This window comes from Muntiacus reevesi, chromosome 9 (genome assembly GCF_963930625.1).
Source record: "Muntiacus reevesi chromosome 9, mMunRee1.1, whole genome shotgun sequence".
Taxonomy (NCBI): Eukaryota; Metazoa; Chordata; class Mammalia; order Artiodactyla; family Cervidae; genus Muntiacus; species Muntiacus reevesi.
In genome coordinates, this window is record NC_089257.1 from 8,442,784 (window position 1) to 8,463,921 (window position 21,138).

The following is a 21,138-nucleotide window of genomic DNA, read 5'->3' on the forward strand; positions in this document are numbered from 1 at the left end:
CCATATGCTTTTTTTGTTGAGATTTATAAAAAGATGTGTACGTTGTTTCAACTGGTTCCTGAAGTCTTGGTATGGAAAATGAAAGTATTTCCTTTATACACACACAAAAAAATGTGAGTCATAAAGGTGTTTAACAAAATAGAGCAAATTAAGAATACTTTCAAATTTTCTGAATTATTCTTTGTTAAGAAGATAATTAGAGATAGTGAATTATTCTGTCCTCCACAGTGGCTCAGAGGTAAAAGAATCTGCCTGCAATATAGGAGACACAGGAGACATGAATTCAGTCCCTGGGTCGGGAAGATAAGTTGAAGGAAGAAATGGCAACCAACCTCAGTATTCCTGCCTGGAAAATTCCATGGACAGAGGAGCCTGGCAAGCTAAATTCCATGAGGTCTCAGAGAGTTGGACACGACTGAGGGACTAACATACACCAAGAGTGAGTTATTCTTTCCTTTTGATTCGTTCATAGTGCAGAAAAAACTCCAGCTGCTATTCCTTTCCTCCATTGTCCCTTCTCTACGTATCTACCTAAGAATTTCTATCCCTTATTTGCTTTACATCAGGTGAAGCAAAAATAGAGGTTCTGAGATCAAAGTCCTATGGACAAGCCAATTTCATCCAATTAACATATATGAAGAATTTGGTAAGTAGCTAAGGTAATGAAGAAAAACTTCCTTTGTTTTTTCCATTGCTTATTCTGAATCTAATAACACAAACATGGAAACCTCAGGAAAATATATTGAAGCTTACCAAAATGCCTAAAATGTGTGTAGTCAATATTAAACAATCAACAAATGCTAACTTCTGGGCCTTATATTTTTGTCAATGATGGAAAAAATTCTTCATTGTCTTCCACAACTTACAACACAAATAATCTTCCCTGTGTATATAAATCATTATTCTCTTGGCATCATGAACAGCCTAAGTCACTCTCTTCTTTAACAAACTCCTCATGGCATTTTTCACTTCTGTGTTTCTCACTGTGTAAATGATAGGATTTAACAAGGGGGTGAGGATTCCATAAAACACTGTCACCAACTTGTCTGCAGGGTAAGTGGCCACAGGGCGTGTGTAAGTGAATACACATGGTCCAAAAAAGAGCATCACTACTGTAAAGTGGGAGCCACACGTAGAGAGGGCTTTGCATCGTCCTTCAGAACTATAGGATTTCAGGGAGCTCAGGATGACAATGTAGGAGATGAGGAGCAGAAAAAAAATGAGCAAGGCCATGCCCCCAGTGTTAGTTGCCACCACCATTCCAAGCCTGTAGGTGTCGCTGCAGGAAATTTCCAATAGCGAGTAGTAATCACACATGAAGTGATCAATGACGTTGGGACCACAGAAGGCCAAGTCTCCTGTGAAAAGCATCTGCACTGAGGCATGCAGGATCCCCCCAGTCCAGGCCACCGCCACCAGGAGCTGGCAGAGCCCCTGCCGCATGACGGCCGTGTAGTGCAGAGGCTTGCAGATGGCCACGTAGCGGTCATAGGCCATGGCAGTGAGGACGATGACCTCTGATGCTCCCAGAAAGTGCTCCATGAAGAGCTGAGTCAGGCAGCCTCCCCAGGAGATGGTTCTCCTCTGGAACAGCAGGTCAAAAGTCATTTTAGGGGTGCTGACGGAGGTCAAGGAGGCATCCAGCAAGGACAGATGGGTGAGAAAGAAGTACATGGGAGCGGACAGTGTGGGGCTGAGGCAGATGGTGGTGACGATGAAAAGATTGGCCAAGACGGTGAACAGGAAAATGAAGAGAAAGACAGCGAAGAACAATTTCTGCAGGTGTGGATCCTGTGTGAGTCCCAGGAGGACAAATTCAGTCACATTGTTGGGAGGCCTGAAGAAATGCATCTAGAAGGTAGCACGTTCCTGGGGCCTCAGTTATCTACAAAGGAGTAAAGAATGATGCTTATTCATCATGAAAGGATTGTGTTCTAAATGGAAAAAAATAAAAAGCAGAATGATCCATTCCCTGTAACTCTGGAGCATTTCCTCAGCACTTTTGCCCCAATACTTGGTTTCAAGTCTTTGTTTTCCCCATGATACTTTTCACCTCTCCAGACATGTGGCGCCTGTCCTTTGTGAAACTCCTCCACAGCAATATTTTATGTGTAATTTGCTGAGACAACACTGGACTGGCTACATGACATCTGATTCTCATCCTGGTTCTCACTCGTGTGACCCTGCAAAGCTATCAGTGTCCCACGCTTCTGAGTTTTCCTCTGTGTCTGTGAGATTGCACATTATAATTCTCAGATGTACCTTTTTAAGTTTACAATTGCTTCAAAGAATTAATAATTTTTCCCACTTCCATGAGGATTTCCATTTGAATTCTCCGCTCTAAAGTGGAAGGAAAGGCACCATCAATAAGTATGTGTTACAAGAAGGGAGTTTAGGAAAATGTATATTAGTCATTGGTGATACACTCTTCCTGATATCAACCAGAACACATAAACTACTCCATTGTTTTCCCGCTTACCTCTAGTGCCTGGCATGATGTCTGCAGGGCCTGAATCCTATTGCATGGGTGCTCAGGCGTGTCCCACTCTTTTGTAACCCATGGACTGTACCTGCCCACCAGTCTCCTCTGTCCATGGAATTTTCCAGGCTAGAATACTAGAGTGGGATTACCATTTCCTACTCCAGGGGATCTTCCCGACCCAGGCATTGAACCTGTATCTCCTGCATCTCTGCATTGGAATATAGACTTGTTACTCCTGCAACACCTGGAAAGCCCCTGAAACCTGTTAGGTGATGGGTAAGTACTTAGTGAATTGCCTTTTGCCATGAGTAATGTATAACTCCTTCCCCTGTTCATACACCTATGATAAATTCAAGTGCTCTGTTTATCATTAACCTCTACTTTATGAGAACCATAAATAGATATTTGAAAGCAAGCTGCACCCCAGTTTAATAGTTCCTCACACACTGTTAATTGTGTGGAATAAAGATGAATATATCTAGCTATCTCTAGGAAAGAGTATGTTACTGGGTTGTTTTACCTTCAGTGTAATTATGGTGTCTGTTTATTGTTATTCTTTAGTCTTCAAAATTATGTTCCACGTACAATTTGACATAGTTAAATTCAGTAAATTTACAGCTTCTGTAGATGTGGATAAACAACTCTTGCCTAGGTGTTAAGTACACAAAGACCTTTCATGCAGAGGACATCCTTATTTTCAAAGTTCTTAAAGTAAAAATTTGATGTGAAGAACAGAAAGAAATAGATTGATAGGTAAGATAGAAAGTTAATGTGCTACACATACAACATGTATACACAGACTTAACACAAACGCATATGAAATCTTTTACTTAAGTACCTATCACAGGTTTGCTCATTGAACAAATATTGATCACTTACTGTGTATGTTAATGTATGTTTGCTTACACAATGTCATGGAGAGTGTCCTAGTTAAATGCCTTTAATGCCTGAAATTTCATTACCAAAGAGAGACAAGGCATCCATCCACAGTAAGAATGGAATTCTCACTCCTTTATGTTTCTGCTACATATAGTACTGTGTCTTCTTCTCCCATCTTCACATAGCATTTATCTTCCTGGTCCTAGGTTACCACTTTACCATTAATAACAGAATGAAAAATTGGGGGAACATACATTTTCCAGAGAAAAGAGAAAACATAAACATAAAATGTATTCTGCAAAACATATGTCTTCTTTACAAAGATAAATGGATAAAATCTTTTATTTTTCAATTATCCAGAGGAAAATTTTATACTTATGTAAAAATGTACAGCAGCTCCATTGCATTGTATTCTTTTCAGGTGGGATTCCCCAAACAGAACATGAAAGGATATAGTATACAGAAAATAAGAGTTAGATCTACTTAAAAATGTTTTTGAAATAAATATTTTTTTAAAAATCACTTTTTCATTTTTCTTTGGCTCCACAATATTCACTTTAGGAATAAACCCTGACAAAAAATACTTTTAAAGGACAAAAATAATTTATAATTATGTTCAACACAAATATTAAGAGCTGCAGAAACTTAGAAACAACACAGAGTGTTCAAAATTGGAGAAATGGATGATTAAATGTAGGGCATCACTTTGATTACTGTGTAGATTTTAAAAGTTGTGCAGTGTCACTGGAAGAGTCTCAATTTGTAATATAAAGTGGAGAAAACCTGGATGCAAATTTGAATTACATAATTATTTTATTTTAATTCTGACTAGTGTATTACCTAAACTACATTTAAATATATATCCATAAGAAAAAAAGACAAACTTTTTTATTTCTAAAGTGAAATTATATATATATATATATGTCTATCTTTCTTAAAAATTTATGCTGACAATGAGCTTTCAATGTCAGGTGAAGATAAGCAGTGATTACATGATTTATAAGGTCAATTTAAACCCAAGAATCTATGATTATGCAATTTCCTGGGGAAAAAAAACCTCACCTGCACTCACCTATGTGTGACATGGATCCGTGGCCAGTGCCTCAGGAAGCTCTTAGTTCACCAAGAAAAAAGTGAAGTTGTAAGATTTTAAAATGTCAACTAGCTCAGCTACAATAAGTATCTTTGTTAATTTATACATGATATCTTTGGATGAACCTTAAAAGTATGACCATATATATTGTTTGTAGGGAAATCTGTAGTTTCCTGGCTGTGGCTAATAGGACCCCAGGGGTATTCGACCGTCATTAGCAGACCTTGTCAAGTACTCAATTATTTCATATAAGCTAACTAAAGAGCGCAGGAGAACTTATATAGAACTCATCTTTAATTTTGAATGCCTCTTGTGTCTACAAGAAGGCAAAACACTAGAACAAGAGCAAGAAAATAGTTGAGTACTTATGAATTTAGATATTTGATAACATATGAGTTTACTATGAGGTCTTAATATTTAGTATTATACAAATTAAACATCTAAGTGGGTAACTGATTTTTAAATTTTATTATAATAATTATTTTTAAATTGATCTACTGTTCATGATAATCATAATTTTAAAATTTTGCTTCCAGATATACATTCATTTATAATTATAAGTCCTACTGCAGTATTGTCACTTCTCATCAGGTAAAGTGCACAGTTCTTCTTCGAATTCTTTCCTGTGTCAATTCTGGAATTAGATTAGCATGATAATGTTGAAGATAATTCTATTCTTCAGTTATATAGAAAGATGTTGAAATGCATTTATTTCAGTCATTTAAATTAATTGTACAATATTTATATGGAATACAAAAAAATGGGCTTCCCTCATAGCTCAGTTGGTAAAAATATCTGCCTGCAATGCAGGAGACCAGGGTTCAATCCCTGGACTGGGAGGATCCCCTGGAGAAGGAAATGGCAACCCACACCAGTATTCTTGCCTAGAGAATCCCTTGGACAGAAGATCCTGGCAGGCTATAGTCCATGGGATCACAAGAGTCAGACACAACTTAGCGACTAAACCACCACCACAAAAAATGGACAATAATATCCACAATTTATAACAGGAAAATATAAGACAGGAAAGAAGAATGTCATTTGCCAAGGAGAAATAAGAAGCCAGGAGACCAAATCTTGGACCAAGATCCTTATCTAAATTATTGTTTACAACTGAAGTGACATGACACATTTACGCTGCCACCTGCTGTAAGGCCCATTACAATTGTCTATGTAAATAAATAAATACTGATTTGATATTTGAAAACATTTTATAAATAAATTTAAATAAATTCAACTCAGAAATATTTCTGTATAGATCAACACTCATTCAGCATGTCTGAATATGCGTGCATTGCTAAAGAAAAATACCTTGTACCTAACGCTCAGTTATAGGGGTTCTCCATGTGGCTCCGACAGTTAAGAATCTGCCTACAATGAGGAAGACCTGGGTTTGACCCCTGGATTGGGAAGATCCCCTGGAGAAGGGAATGGCCACCCACTTTAGAATTCTTGCCTGGGAAATCCCATGGACAGAGGGAACTGGCGGGCTGTAGTCCATGGGGTCACAGAGAGTCGGATACTACTGAGTGACTAACACTTTCACTTTCTTGGTGACTCAGATGGTAAAGAATTTGCTTGCATTGCGGGAGACCTGGGCTTGATCCCTGGGTCTGGAAGATCCCCTGGAGAGGGAAATGGCTACCCACTCTAGTATTCTTGCCTGGAGAATCCTATCAACAGAGGAGCCTGGCAGGCTACCGTTCATAGAGTTGCAGAGTCTGACACGACTGAGTGACTAACTGGTTGTTTAGTAAAAATCAATTGACTCCAGAGAATGTGATCACTGTGAGCAGCGTGTATTATGAAAGAAAAGAGTTTAAGAAAAGTGAAACCACTTGATCAAACTTATATTCACTGGACACACCAATATTAGGGTACACTAATAATATTTGTGGTGTCAGATGTCAAAGACAGTTTGAATGAGAATTTGAAACTATCTGAACAACTACTAGGGGTATGAATTTTCCTGAAGTGTCACCATGAAAATGTCATGACCTTGTCTTTATATTTGGAATGAAAGTCAGTTCAGAAAAATAGCATGCACTAACAAAGTCATCATTCCCAACCTCATAAAAGATTGAAACCCATTCGGAATTGTCTGTTAAGTGGTCATCCAGCCTCTACTTAATTAGCTACAGTGCTGGGTAGAGAGATTGATTTACAACCCCTATGCCTGTCTATTCAACTCCCCAAGCCCGAGAACAGCATGCAAGGAAAGAGAGTGGGATCAGGTCCAAATCATAGAAGGTTTCCATAAAAATGTTCTTCAAAAGAGGAGCTCCTGGAACTATACCAGCAAAGTCTGTTTCCAGAACACAAGTTCAAGGACATAGTGATTTAAAATTCCAGAGAGACAGCAACTGAGATTCTCAAAACTGAAGGGTAAACCAGAAGGAAAGCAAGAGAAAGTATATATGGGTCTTACTATAGTTGATCAGAAATTAGTTGAAGGATGATTCGATTTTTGTTGTCAGGGACTAATTTTACAAAAACAAGGTACCTGCTAAAGTATTCTTATGGGCAGCTTCATGCATTTAAATAGGTAGAGAAATATATCCTCAAAATAACAAATCCCTCAGGAACAGAGATCATGTTTAGTCCAATCCGAGGAATCTTTCATCACAGAAGGACAAGGATATCTCCAATGTTTTTTACCAGGAATGGAAATGTTTGGGGAGGTGAACTGTCATCTCATAACTCCTCCAGTTTTACTTCTAATTGAAATAGAAGTAAAATAAACAATATTTATGGCAATAAACATATTGTTCTGGGTAGAATTACAGAACTTATAAACACCTTTCAATTTACCTAAGTAAAGTATTTGTAGAAACAGGGAAAGCTGTTTAAGATGATGGCATAGTCTGAAAGAAAACTAATGTCTCCTGATCCCAAAGCTAATGTCCTTATGCTCCATCACATTTTCATGACAAGAATATGTTTTAAATATTGTTATGATATAGAGTCTATTGGCTTCTTTTTTTTAAATTTGGCAACTATTTTTTATTTTTCATTAAAAAAAAATTTATTGATGTATTGTTAATTTACAAATTTGTGTCAATTTCTACTACCTAGCAAAGTGATTCAGTTATATATATGTATACACTCAGGTTCATATTCTTTTCCAGTATGGTTTATCACGGGATATTGAATAATTCCCTTGTTTCACAGTAGGACCTTGTTGTTTATCCATCCTATATATGATGGCTTGCATTTGCTAACCCCAAACTCCCAATTCACTCTCCTCAGCACCCCTTCTCCCTGGGCGACCACACGTCTGTTGCCTGTTTGTGAGTCTGTTTTTGTCTAGTAGATAAGTTCGTTTGTGTCATATTTTATCAAGAATTTCACATATAAATGATGTCATATGGTATTTGCCTTTATCTTAGTATGATAATCCCTAAGTTCAGCCATGGTGCTGTGAATGGCATTATTTTGTTCTTGTTCATGGCTGAGTAGTATTCTAGTTCATTGCTTTCTTAATAAAACCTATGGTACCATGAAGTGAGAGAATGGAACTTTCTGTCAAAAGAGGAAATACATATATGAGATATATATATATATATATATATATATATATATATATGTATATATATATATATATGTATATATATGTACATATGCATATATATGTATATATCTTCTTAGACTTCATTTACAAAAAGAACTAAAATTAATTTAAAATAAATTCTCATAAGTTTGGCACTTGTTTAGCTGAGAAATACTTCCTTTGATCAACTGTGGAGTAATGATTCCTGGTATATGTATATATTGTGTGTATACCCTGTATTATTTCAATTACTATAAAATAGAGGTTCTGATGAAACATTCATTGTCTTTGATACCTTTTGAAACTTTTGAAAGTATCAAATTTGGATTTAGAAGAATGCAGATCTGAATACTAGCTTTTTCTCTGATATTTAGCAGATTATTGAACTTCTCTGAACTGCATTGCTCTTTATTAAAGAAATGGGAATAATCACAATAAATATAATAATCACAGTAAACATAATAACAATTTATCTAAAATTACATTCCTGTTTAATCGCACTCTAACGGCACTTTTTGTGCTCTGTAGTCCTTACTGTATATATAACAAGATTTAAAAGGGCAGTAACGAGAGTGTAACATACTGCTGTGGCTTTTTCCTGGGAAGAGTAGCTCCCGGCTGCAGACACCAGTAGACAGGGCCTTTTTTTTCCCTCCCTGAAGAGCCGTGCATCCTCCAGCAGCGCAGGGCGACAACATGGACACCAACAACATTACAAGAGTGATCACATGGATGTTCCTACAATTCTGAGCAACCAAGAGACCAGCAGAAAGTATCAGTGAACACAAGTTGTTTCAGGAGGACATTTTCACACATGAACTGATACATGATATTGGGGCCACAGAACCAGAGCCAGAAAGTGGTTAAGAGCTATCCAGTCAAGTGGAGAAAGCCTGTCACCCAACACACCCCTCCAGGAGGCAGCACAGAGCGTGGTTCATGACGGTTACATAGAGCAGACATCCGTAAGAAGGATGATATCTGAAGCTCCTGAAAACTAAAAGTCAATAAAGACCTGTGCCAGGTAGCCACTGAAGGAGAAAAATTTTAATCAGAGAGGGACCCAATTGGCATTTTAAGAACGATGGAAGAGGAGTAGCAGGGATCCATCAGGAACAGGAAGGCCAAGAAGAAGCACATCAGGGAGTCCAAAGTCTGGCTGCCGATGGTAGTCACCACAGTGAGCACGTTGCCCACGACAGTGACAATGTAGGGGATGAGTAACAGCAAAAATAGATCTCTCTGCAGCAGGGGATTCTGTGTAAGTCCCATTAGAATGAATTCAGCCACAGTCGTTCTGTCTTCTTTCATTTCAATGCTCGCTATGAATTCAGAAGTGGAGAATTATCCTTTAAAGACAGTATTTTTAATAACAAAGAGATGAGAAAGTCATAATATGGGTTTTAGGTAAGTCCAAAGCATTTTAGTAATAGATGCTATTTTTCCCATGGTATGTAGGAGGATCAGAAACATACTATATTTTCTAGTTTATGAAGAGTGAACTTCTGAAGCTGCTTTATTCAGCTTATTACATGTGCATGCATGCTAAGCTTCTTCAGTTGTGTCTGACTCTTTGCAACCCTAGTCTGCCAGAGTCCTCCATCCGTGGGGCTCTCCAGACAAGAAAACTGAGTGGATTACCATTCCTTCCTCCAGGGGATCTTCCCAACCTAAGGATTGAACCCACGTCTCTTATTTCCTGCATTGGCAGGCAGACTCTTTACCACTAGCACCACCTGGGAAACCCTCAGCTTATTAAAGGATGCTCAGACTCTTCCACATCTTCTGAAAAGTGGTCGCTGGGTCTTTGCTGGAGCACAACCAGGCACTTTTCAGCCAATAAGAAATTTTAAGAATGCTTCCCTACATATTTTTAAAAACCTGTAAAACTATTGATTCTGATTCTATATCTATTAATACACAGATTGTCTAATTCACTGTCCTCTTCCACATAAAAGACATTTAAATAAGTCTGAGACATAGGTCTGTATCTGTCTTCACCCCTTTATCACCAGCACTTGGTTCAGTGTCTGGCTTATACTGGTGTTCAATACAATTAGCTGAACAAATAAGTTGGAAGACTTTTCATTCCCCGATATTTTCCTTTTCCCTCCCCTCTAACTTCCCAAATAGCATTTACTCTCTTTTTATCCTGTGTGCTATTTCACCATGGTTTTTCTGTTCTATTTTGTTTGGGATTTTTTCCCACCTAATCAATTTGCAAAAATCTCCTTTATAACTTGTTTTGAAGTCAAATGTTTTTATAGAACTTTCTCACTTCTGTTTTCATCATTTGTGATATCCAAAGATTACAAGTTCTGAGATAATTAAGGACTTTTCTCTTGAGAGATTATTATTATTATTTAGTAAATTACAAAGACTTTTTTTGTCAATTACAAGTGTTTTTTTGAACATCAGGGATCATTATTATAAAAAAATGATCAAAACCTAATATTGACTGCTTCATATATACTAGGCATTATGCAAAGAATTTTATTTAAATAATTGCATTGATTATGTTTAAAACAAGTTATATGTTGTAGGAAGATAGGAAAATTGAGACAGAAAAGGTCAGCAATGTGCCCCAAGTGCAAAGAGTGAGTGAGGAGCAGACCTAAAGATACAGTTCAAGACTAACTGATCTCGTTTTTCTTACAAATATTAATTAACTCATTTATCTGTGGTTGCTCTGGGTCTCTTTCTGCTGTGCTTGGGCTTCCTCTAGATTCAGAGAGTGGAGGCTACTCTCTAGTTGTGGGCATGGGCTTCTCATGGCGGTGGCTTCTGCTATGGAGCACAAGCTCTAGATAAAGTCTTCGAAGGTTGCAGCACGTGGGCTCAGCAGTTTCAGCGTGCAGGCTCTAGGACACGCACACTTCAGTAACTTCAGCACCCAGGCTCAGGATTGTGTCTTGCAGATCCCAGAGCTCTGGCTCAGTATTTGTGGCACATGGACTCAGCTGTTCCTCGGCATGAGGAATACTCTCAGACCAGGGATGCAACCCTTGTTCCCTGCATTGTCAGGCAGATTCGTATCCATTGTGCCGCCAGGATGAACTCTTCATGACCCCATGGACTGCAGCACGCCAGGCTCCTGCCCTTCACTATCTCCCAGAGTTTGCTCAAACTCTTATCTTAAAGAGAATCTAATTTAGTTTTTATTGTGCAGACAAAGAATCTGAGACTCAGAAAATGAAAGCAATATTTCTGAAATTGCATGTTCCGATACTGGCAGATTAAAGATAAGAATTCAGGTTACTTAAGTCCCAGTCTGTTTTATCTTTGCCTCATAAGGAATAGCTGATATTCTCACTTGTTAGAGAGTAATGCAAACAATAGGAATTGTTTTGTTTGTCTATTTGATGTATGTATCTACTTCAGTGAGCTTCACTGGTTTCCAGTGAGACCTGCCTAGGGAAATGGAGATGTTAAGAGATTATAGGCAAATACCTCCTTTGGCTCAATCCTATAGGGTTTCATCATATAAATGTAAATCTCTTTATACGATGTGTTTTCTCTGTGGCTCAGTCTGTAAAGAATCAGCCTGGGATGCAGGAAACATGGGTTGGATCACGGGTCAGGAAGATCCCTTGCAGAAGGAAATGGCTACCTACTCCAGTATTCTCGCCTGGAGAATTCCATGGACAGGGGAGCCTGGTGGGCTACAGCCCGTGGGATCACAAAGAGTCAGACACGACTGAGAGACTAGCACCTTCAAAGATTAAGGATATGGTGTTTGTTAAGTTTCCGTTTTCCACTTTGATTTAGCAGGGCTCTCCATTTGCTGCTAAACCAAAAAACTAAAGTATATGGGAGTGGGATAAGACTTATTCCCTGCCTCTATCAAATTTCTTTAGGAGCACAAGAATATGGTACTTCTTTGTGCCAACTATTTAGGAAAGGGAGGTTTTTTTCCCAAAAAAAAGTTTACTCAGTCCTTTATTATAATGACTTTACTCAAGCATCAGGGACCCAATACGGAAATGTACACCCTCCGTAGAACACTCATAGGCTACTAGATATCAGAACCGGCCCAGTGTAAGAAGAGCGTCAGGTCAATGTTTTGTCACTTTGTAAAATTTAAGAAACAGAAAATGGAATGGGGTTGGAAGACTAGAAAAGGGAATTCCTAAACCCTGCCACATAGCAGAGCCTCACAGGAAGAGGAAAGACCCTGCTTTCTGTCAAGGGCCTAAGGCAATGAAAAATCATGGACTCTCTATTTACTAGAGCCCACCTTCCCTCTCCACTTCCCTCTCCCTTCCATAAAAGCATTGCTCTGCCTTTCTCTCGGGGGTGATTGCACATTTTCCTCCATGATTGCAAGCCTCAAATTGCAATTTTTGCTGATCTCCAATAAACCCGTCTTTTGCAGAGATGTCTGTCAGCCTATTTGGATCATGTCAACAACCGTCAGTAAATTTTCCGGGCAGTGGAGGACAGTGCCATTCTGCCAGCCAGGAGTGAGCTTTAGCTTGGAACCTACTTCAAGTGATCTCCAAAAAGATTTGAGGGTTTTTATTTGCTCAGAGCATGATTAACTGGCAAATAGTCTCAGACCACAGAGAAAAACTTAGGTTGAAGGTCTACAGCACCTGTTTGAGGTGATATTACAGAGTTCTTATTTTAAAAATGCTTAATGTCTCCCTTCTTCAAAAATCCCTGGGTTTGGAGGTGACTAGATGAGGAGCCACGATTTTGCTGAATTGAATTCTGGTTATTCAGTACAGATCTCCATTCACCAAACCTAGTGTAAGGTGTACGATAAAGAGTATTTGATACATATATATATATGTATCAATATATGTATCAAATATATATATATATATAGCAAAAAGGTTACCATAGTAACATTAGCTATCACATTCATCACCTCACATAATTATAGTTTGTGTGTATGAGGCAAGAACATTTAAGATCTACTGTTAGCAATGTTCAGCATATAATCAATATTGTTAATTGTTGTCATCATGCTGTACATCTGATCCATAGAAACTGCTCATCTTAAAACTGGAAGTGTGAACTCTTTGATCAACATCACCCACTTTCACTTATCCTCAGCTGCCAGTAATCAATACTATACTCTCTCCTCTGAGTTTTACCTTAAAATCCACATATGAGTGATACCATATAGTTTTTTTTTTAATTTCTGTTTCACTTAGCCTGATGCCTTTAATGTCCCTTTATATTGTCACAAATGGCAGGTGTTCCTTATTTTACGTGGATGAAAAATATTCTGATAGATATATTTTTCTCAATCCATTCATCTGCCAATGCACATTTTGGTGATTCCCATGTCTTGGCTATAGCGATAAATAAACATTTATTAAATAAATAAATAAACATTTACTTGCAATAAACATGTAAGTACAGAAATCTCTTCAGATTCCTGACTTCATATTCTTGGATATTTACACATAGTAAGGTTGCTTATTTACATGGTACTTTCATTTTGTTTGAGAAACTTCCATAACTTTCTCCATTATGATTGAACAAATTTAGATTCCCATGAACAGTATAGAAGGGTTCCATTTTGTCTGTCCTAACCAAGATTCATTGTCTTCTATATATATCAAATAGCCATCCTAACAGGCATGAGGTGATATCTCATTATGATTTTCATTTGAATTTCCTCTTTGATTAGTGATATTGAGGAACTTAACAGGTTCTTATTGGCATTTGTAGATTTTTTTCTGGAAATATATATGTTCAGATTATCTGCCTATTTTTAATTGGGCTATTTCTTCTTACATTATTTAGTAGATGTTCCTCATATATTTTAGATATTCACTCCTTATGAGGGTATGATTTCCAAATATTTGCTCTGACTCTATAGGTTATATTTTCATTTTGCTTCCTTCCTTATGGAAAAATAGTCTGAATCTAGAACTTGAGATCCTGAACTTTAAGCTGATGTCATCACGGGATGAGACTTAACTGACCTGATAGTTTGCCCTACTCCCTCTAGGAGCCCTGAGCTGACAGTTTACAAGTCTGACAACCTCACTGGACAATGTCTATATAGCTCTGTATCTATACGGAGAAGGAAGAGATGACCCAGAAGGGCTTTCTCTTCTATCTATCCCTGCCAAGGCATCATTCATATACCTGAAGTCGTTTTGGACCCTCCTTAAAAGCCAAGCAATATACTGATTACTAGAGAGTGACATCACTCCTTGCCATATGAAAGACTGTTAAATCAACTCCTGCCTGAATTCATTATGGTCGGATACTGTCAGGAAGCATTTAACAAAAGGCTTCCTGTGTGCTGTTTTGGATCTGTCAGGAACCCTCTGGCCCTTATTGATTCCTGAATATTCAGGAATTAAGAGGAGAGGCATGCCTTTCCCTGGGCTGAGGAATCCAGGCATTTCTCATTACAGTGATAAGTACCCTCTTCCTTTTTATGAGCCAAATGGTAAAAGGTGATTGTTTGCAGCTCTCTCTCTTTGATAGGGATCATCTTATGTTTTATAAGTCTGGAATTTTAATCTTTGTCTTTGCTGAGAATAGCCACCTTGTAAGACAGTATATATGCTCACGCCATGTTGATTAAAACACCTTTGCTCCATCAGAGCTTTGGTCCCCGTCTTTCTTTCCCTTTCTTTCTTTCTTTCTTTCTTTCTTTCTATTCTATTCTTTCTGTCTTTCTCTCTATCTCTCTATTTCTGGCTAATTCCTTGGAGCTCGGAGGCCCACTGAGCTCACTTTCTTGCCCGAGCAGAAGCCCCTCTGGGGAAGGCGCACTGCGCCTTCACCCACTCGAGAGGGCGCCTGATGCCTACGTGCAGCAGCGCCACCCTAAGAACAGGACTCGGCTTTCTGCGTTAACCAGGGGATATCAGCCTCTCTCTCTCTCACTCTCGGAACCACTAGGTTCCGGTCCATTAAAGGACCAACAAGCGCTATCAGCCTCTTTCTCTTACTTTCTTATCGTCGACTCCAGACCACCAGGTTCCAGTCCATTAAAGGACCAACAAGATACAGAGCAGTGAATGGCAAGATACAATCCTGTGTGTGGACAGATATAGGCTGGGGTGTGATCACATCAAATACATATGCATATGCGCATACAAGTGCATGCATATCAGTAGTCAGATACTGATCCATGTGTGGTCAGATACAGACATGGGTATGTTCACTTACAGACACAAACGTCCAATTGGGTAGAAACCTACATAACATTGAATACGTATGTACAGGTGTTCGTAGTGATTTATATGAGGTTGGATACAAATTTGAGTGTGTAGTAGGATAAATAGTTTTGTTGTTGAATACAGGCTTATGATTGTTGGGATACAGATATATGCCTGTGGCTTTGAGAACTGAGCTGTTGTTCATGCCAGCAAAGGATACTGATCCTTTCTGAGCAGCTCATTGAACATGTGAATCAAGTATAAATAAAAGAGTCTTCTTTTTCAAAAACGAAAACAAAGGAAAGGTCCACAAACACTTTTTGGAGATGACTGCATATGTTTATTGAGACATTAATCAATCTTTCACAGTATGTATCTTATTCTGGGTGGAAAAACGAAATATTTAAACATGTCATTTCCCTTAAAATAAATATGTAGAGTCATCACACTATAAATTTATCTTTATGGGAAGACTTCAAACTTTTAAAATTACCCCAAATTTTGGTATCTCAGATGGTAAAGAATCTGCCTGACATGAAGACCTGAGTTCAATTCCTGAGTTGGGAAGATCCCCTGGAGAAGGGAATGGCAATACACTCCAATACTCTTGCCTGGAGAATTCCATGGACAGAGGAGCCTGGCGGGTTACAGTCCATGGGGTCACAGAGAGTCGGACATGACTGAGTGACTAACAGTTTGTAGTGAAGGAGGGGAAGGTTGAGGAGGAGGAAGAGGAGAAAGTGCTCCAAAATTGAATATTCTAGGTAGTGTAAAACCTGACATACTAAATAAAATAATATCAAATTAACTGAAATTAATAATTATGTTGGTAGACTATATTATCTGCAGAGGAAAAGAGGCTTAGATATTTCCTCATCAAAAACAAAAGAAATGCTAATGGGTGGGAAATAGTTTCAAAAGTTGTTTTAAAAAGCAAGCAGAGGTTAAAATTTATAAAATCATTGTGAGGAAATGGAGTTTTCCAAAAGAATGTGTTAGAAAAAATAAAACAATGAAAGAATATTAAAATAGCATGCTTATATATTTTTCTAATTATATATAAATACATAGGAAATAAGTTACTTAGCAAATGTCAAAGAAGAGTAAATATCTATAATAAGTATATACATGTTTTTCTGTAAAAAGTGTTATTCAAAATTTATCAGTAAATATTCTCACTCCAATAGATCAAGAATTCAAAAAAATTGAAAAAGTTATAAAGTGGGTGCTGTATCCCTTACATTGGACAAGGAATAGAAAACACAAAGTCAATGAAAAAACTTTCCCTGAATTCAAGGAACTTGTAGATAAATAAACACAGACAATTCACAAAGCTATTTATCTCATCACTTGAAATTTAAAAAAAAAAAAAATTGAAAATTAACTAAATTTCTCTGTTTGTTTTTTTGGGCTACTGTTAAAGAATACCACCAACTTAGACAAACTAAATAATAAACAATTATTTTTCACAAGTTTGGTGGCTAGAAAACTAAGGGACCAAAACAGATTCCATATCTGATGAGTCCTCCTCCCTAGTTTATAGACAGCCATCTTTTTTCCTATGTCCTTACATAGCAAAAGGGTCATGTGAGCTCTCTGATGTCTCTTCATAATGGCATTAACCCCAATCAGGGATTCCCTCACAGCTCAGTTGGTAAAGAATCTGCCTGCAATGCAGGAGACCACGGTTTGATTCCTGGTCTGGGAAGATCCACTGAAGAAGGGATTGGCTCCCCACTCCAGTATTCTTGGGCTTCCATTGTGGCTTAGCTGGTAAAGAATCCTCCTGCAATACAGGAGACCTGAGTTCGATCCCTGAGTTGGGAAGATCCCCTGGAGAAGGGAAGGGCTATGCACTCCAGTGTTCTGGTCTGGAGAATTCCATGGGCTGTATAAACCATGGGGTCTCAAAGAGTCAGACACAGCGACTGTCACACACACACTATAACCTCAATCATCAGAATGCACCTTCATGACTTCGTCATCTCCCAAAGGGCCCCCTCCAAATAGTATCACACTAGAAAGGAACTAAGTTATGATTCTGGAGAGGGACACAAGATTTTGTTTCTATAGCAACATGCAAAAGTCAAGGAACGAATTATTTAAGATTTGGTAAACCAGAAGTTTGCCATTATTCAGTGAATAGTATTGTGTTTGAGAAGGCTTTGAGAAATAGAAGACATTTGAATGTAAGAACTCTCCATGTAAAAGGTATAAAAATCAGGATATGAGATTTCTCATTTAGTATCATTTACAAGTGAAAAGCATCCATTGCCCCATATCCTTAGCCCCACAGGAATCCAGGCTGAATAAGGGAGACAGAATAAGTTTCTTCAAGCACGTGCTTCTAACCGTATTAGAGGCCGTCAATATTTTATTTCAAGCCTGTTTCAGAGAAAGAGGGAGGATTTTATAAATGATGTCTCTGTCAAACAAAATAGTATAGTCTGGACTCTTTATTACCTGATAATCTGTGTTAGTTATGTTCTGGTGACTCAGGGAGGTAAAGGATTCTCCTCCAATGCAGGAGGCACAGGAAATACAGGTTTCAGCCCTGGGTCAGGAAAATCCCCTGGGGAAGGAAATGGCAACCCACTCCAGTACTCCAGCCTGCAAAATTCCACGGACAGAGGAGCCTGCGGAGCCACAGTCTATGAGGTCACAAAGAGTTGGACACGACTGAGCGACTAAGCAGTGCATGTTGGTCTCATAAATGGTTTAACTTGTCTTGACTAAATCTGTGTTTCATTAATAAGAGAAACAAGAATGGCATATATTGTCAGAATCTTTCTTAACAATGATATCACTTAAAATATCTGTTGTCAAGTTCCGTAATGCATATTTGAAGCTCATGAATGATGAATTATGCTAAATTTATGCATAAAAGACAGAGCCTTCATCTCTATAGAGGTTATGAAACACTATAAACAAAGAAACAGGAATATTGAAAAATAGTGGAGGTTTTACCAGAAATTCTAAAGTATCAGGAAAGGTGAAACAATCATCTTTATAAAAATTTAACTCCTGACAAAGCTGGTAAGCTTCAGGAGATAACATGATTGTCCAATTGGAAAATAAGTAAGATTTGGTTATTTTTCTGCATTTGCACCATGCTTATTCAGATTATTCGTGTAGCCTCTTCATGATAAATATTGCAACTCTGAAACATTCTTTGACTTTAACACTCTAAGTAACATAAGCAAAATAGTATATGAAGAGTACCTTACAGATGGAAGAATAACTCATGTGCCTCAAATATTAATATGTGCTGTCTTTGTGTGAAGAGCAGTGAACCAAGATTTTATGTCATATTTCTTGTATTTTTTTTTTAATTTGTAATGAGCCTTATTAATTCTAAAAGGTCAGTTTTTAAGAGAGAAACATAAAATCTTCCATTAATTAAATAAATTTAAAATATTAATTATAGCTTAACTAATCATATAGAAAATAAATTTGTAGTCTCAAGAGACCTTTTACAAACATAAACTATATTTTCTGAAGAAATTGTGGAAATCTTTTAAAAATGTGTTTTGAACATAATATATACTTTGAATTAAAAAACTAATGAAAATATTAAAAGCATATTTTGATCATTAAGACTTTTACCAAATAACTCTTTTCATTATGTTCAACTTATTAAAGCAGAGAAGATATTTTTTTCCAATTAAGTAATCACACATGGCTTTCCTTGGAGGAACAATGCTTCATAAAAATATATATATATATATTCATGCTGCTTCATTTTCTTCTTTTGCCTCTGTTCCAGAGCTTTTTCATGGCATTTTTCATCTCACCATTTCTCAGTGTATAGATTAGAGGGTTCAACATAGGGGTGATAATGGTGTAAAACACAGTCAAGTATTTATCAATGGGTAAAGTAGAAAGAGGCCTCACATACATAAAAATACAGGGCATGAAGAAGAGGACCACCACGGTGATGTGGGAGCCACAGGTGGACAAGGCTTTGTGCCTTCCGTCTTGATTACAATTCTCCAGGGAGCGCAGGATGACCGCATAGGAGATGAGTAACAGTGTGAAGATGGCCATACAGATGGCCCCGTCATTGGCCAGGACTGTGAGGGCAATAAATTGGGTGTCAGTGCAGGCTAGTTTTAACAAGGGGTACATGTCACACACAAAGTGGTCCATGACATTGGGGCCACAGAAGGGGAGGTTGTAAACAAAGAGAGGATGAAGGACAGCATGTAAAAACCCACCAGCCCAGGCCAGAAGCAGAAGCAGAACACACACTCGCTGATTCATGATTGTCAAATAATGCAAGGGCTTGCAGATGGCCACGTAGCAGTCATAGGCCGTGAACACCAGGAGTAAAATCTCAGCACCACCAAATAAGTGCCCTGTAAAAATCTGGGTCATGCAAGCTTGGAAGGAGATGGTTCTTTTCTCATAGAGTAAGTTTATAATCATATTTGGGGTGAATGTAGTAGAATAAACAGCATCCATAAATGATAAGCTGCCAAGAAAGAAGTACATAGGGGCATCCAGGGTTGGACTGACCACCACAGTCAGGACAATGAGTAGGTTGCCCGCCATGGTCACAATGTAGATGAGCAAGAAGATGACAAATAGTATTTTCTGACCCTGGGGGCTCTGAGTGAGCCCCAAGAGGAAAAATTCAGTTACATTGTTCCTTTGTTCCATGGGTTCTTCTGTATGTCATATTTCAGAGTTCTGGACAAAATTACCTGTAAATATATATTATTAATAGTGGCTTCCCAAAAGCTTAAGATAATTTGTTTATGCAACAATTAGGCAGTAAAATTTATTATGTGTCCATATTTTCAGATGTCATAAGACTGATTAAAATATTAATCCTAATCTCAACAATCATATAGTCTAATGGAGAGGTGAGTAATTAGAGACATGTGTGGGAAAAAGCTACAGTATTAAATACATGAGTTGCCACAACTAGCTTTCCATTTGGAAGCTCATTAAATTGTATAAGGTAGATAGTATCTTTTGAACTGTGGTGTTGGAGAAGACTCTTGAGAGTCCCTTGGGGTGCAAAGAGATCCAACCAGTCCATCCTAAAGGAAATCAGTCTTGAATAATCATTAAAAGGATTGATGCTGAAGCTTAAACTCCAATACTTTGGCTACCTGATGCGAAGAACTGACTCATTTGAAAAGACCCTGATGCTGGGAAAGATTGAAGGCAGGAGGAGAAGGGGACAACAGAGGATGAGATGGTTGGATGGTATCACCAACTCAATGGACATGAGTCTGAGTAAGCCCCAGGAGCTGGTGATGGACAGAGAAGCCTGGGGTAGTGCAAAGAGTCAAACACGACTGAGCAACTGAACTAAACTGAAACCCAGAGTTACTTTTTATTTACTTTCCAGTTAATGGAGGTTACCTTGCACATTTTAGGAGCAGAAGAATCTTCTTAAGAAATTATTAAAATCCCAAATAGATATATTTGACAACATAAATTTTTTATGGGTTTAGGAAAAGTACTAAAACAATAGACAAATGTAGTTTGTGAAAATTATTTACATTTTAGAGGATATACACAGCTAAATCTAAAATAGACAAAAAAAATTTAAACTATTAAGTTATAATAGATAGAAATAAAATTGTAGCATAAATTATATAAACAAACAGGTAAAGGAAGAATACCTCTAAGTGGTCATCAGATAGACGATAGGTTGTTGACTCTCACCTGTGAACAAACAAATAGGAATTGTAGTCAGAGTTTGCTTACTACACTCTTAATTTTTGTTCTTGAAAGTCAGTCAAAGTCTACAGATGCTACCTCCTCTTTTAATTTTAACAGATTAACATATTATATTTAGAGCACATATTAATTGAGCATATTATCAGATTTAAAGTATTTGCCCACAAAAATATCTCCAAATAGTTGCATTTAAAATTAATTTCTAAGAATAGTTTTGAGAAGGTTAATTTACTCCAGATCATTACAATATGAAAGTATTCAAGAAGAGAATTACAGAATAGACTTAATCTGCAGATTTTTC

The 21,138-nt window shown here is 37.7% G+C and overlaps 2 protein-coding genes across 2 annotated transcripts; both read right to left on the reverse strand.

The window, feature by feature from the left end:
• Positions 1 to 924: 924 nt before the first annotated feature.
• On the reverse strand, positions 925 to 1,608 carry LOC136175479 (olfactory receptor 4C15-like). The gene has a single exon (XM_065945761.1). It carries the CDS (start codon positions 1,606 to 1,608, stop codon positions 925 to 927), a length of 684 nt encoding a protein of 227 aa, XP_065801833.1.
• A 17,270-nt stretch (positions 1,609 to 18,878) lies between these two features.
• LOC136175480 (olfactory receptor 4A47-like) lies at positions 18,879 to 20,814 on the reverse strand. The gene is made up of 2 exons (XM_065945762.1): positions 20,780 to 20,814; positions 18,879 to 19,846 (listed from the first exon to the last, which is right to left on the reverse strand). The coding sequence occupies exon 2, from the start codon at positions 19,800 to 19,802 to the stop codon at positions 18,879 to 18,881; it is 924 nt and encodes a 307-aa protein (XP_065801834.1). The 5' UTR covers positions 19,803 to 19,846; positions 20,780 to 20,814.
• Positions 20,815 to 21,138: the final 324 nt, after the last annotated feature.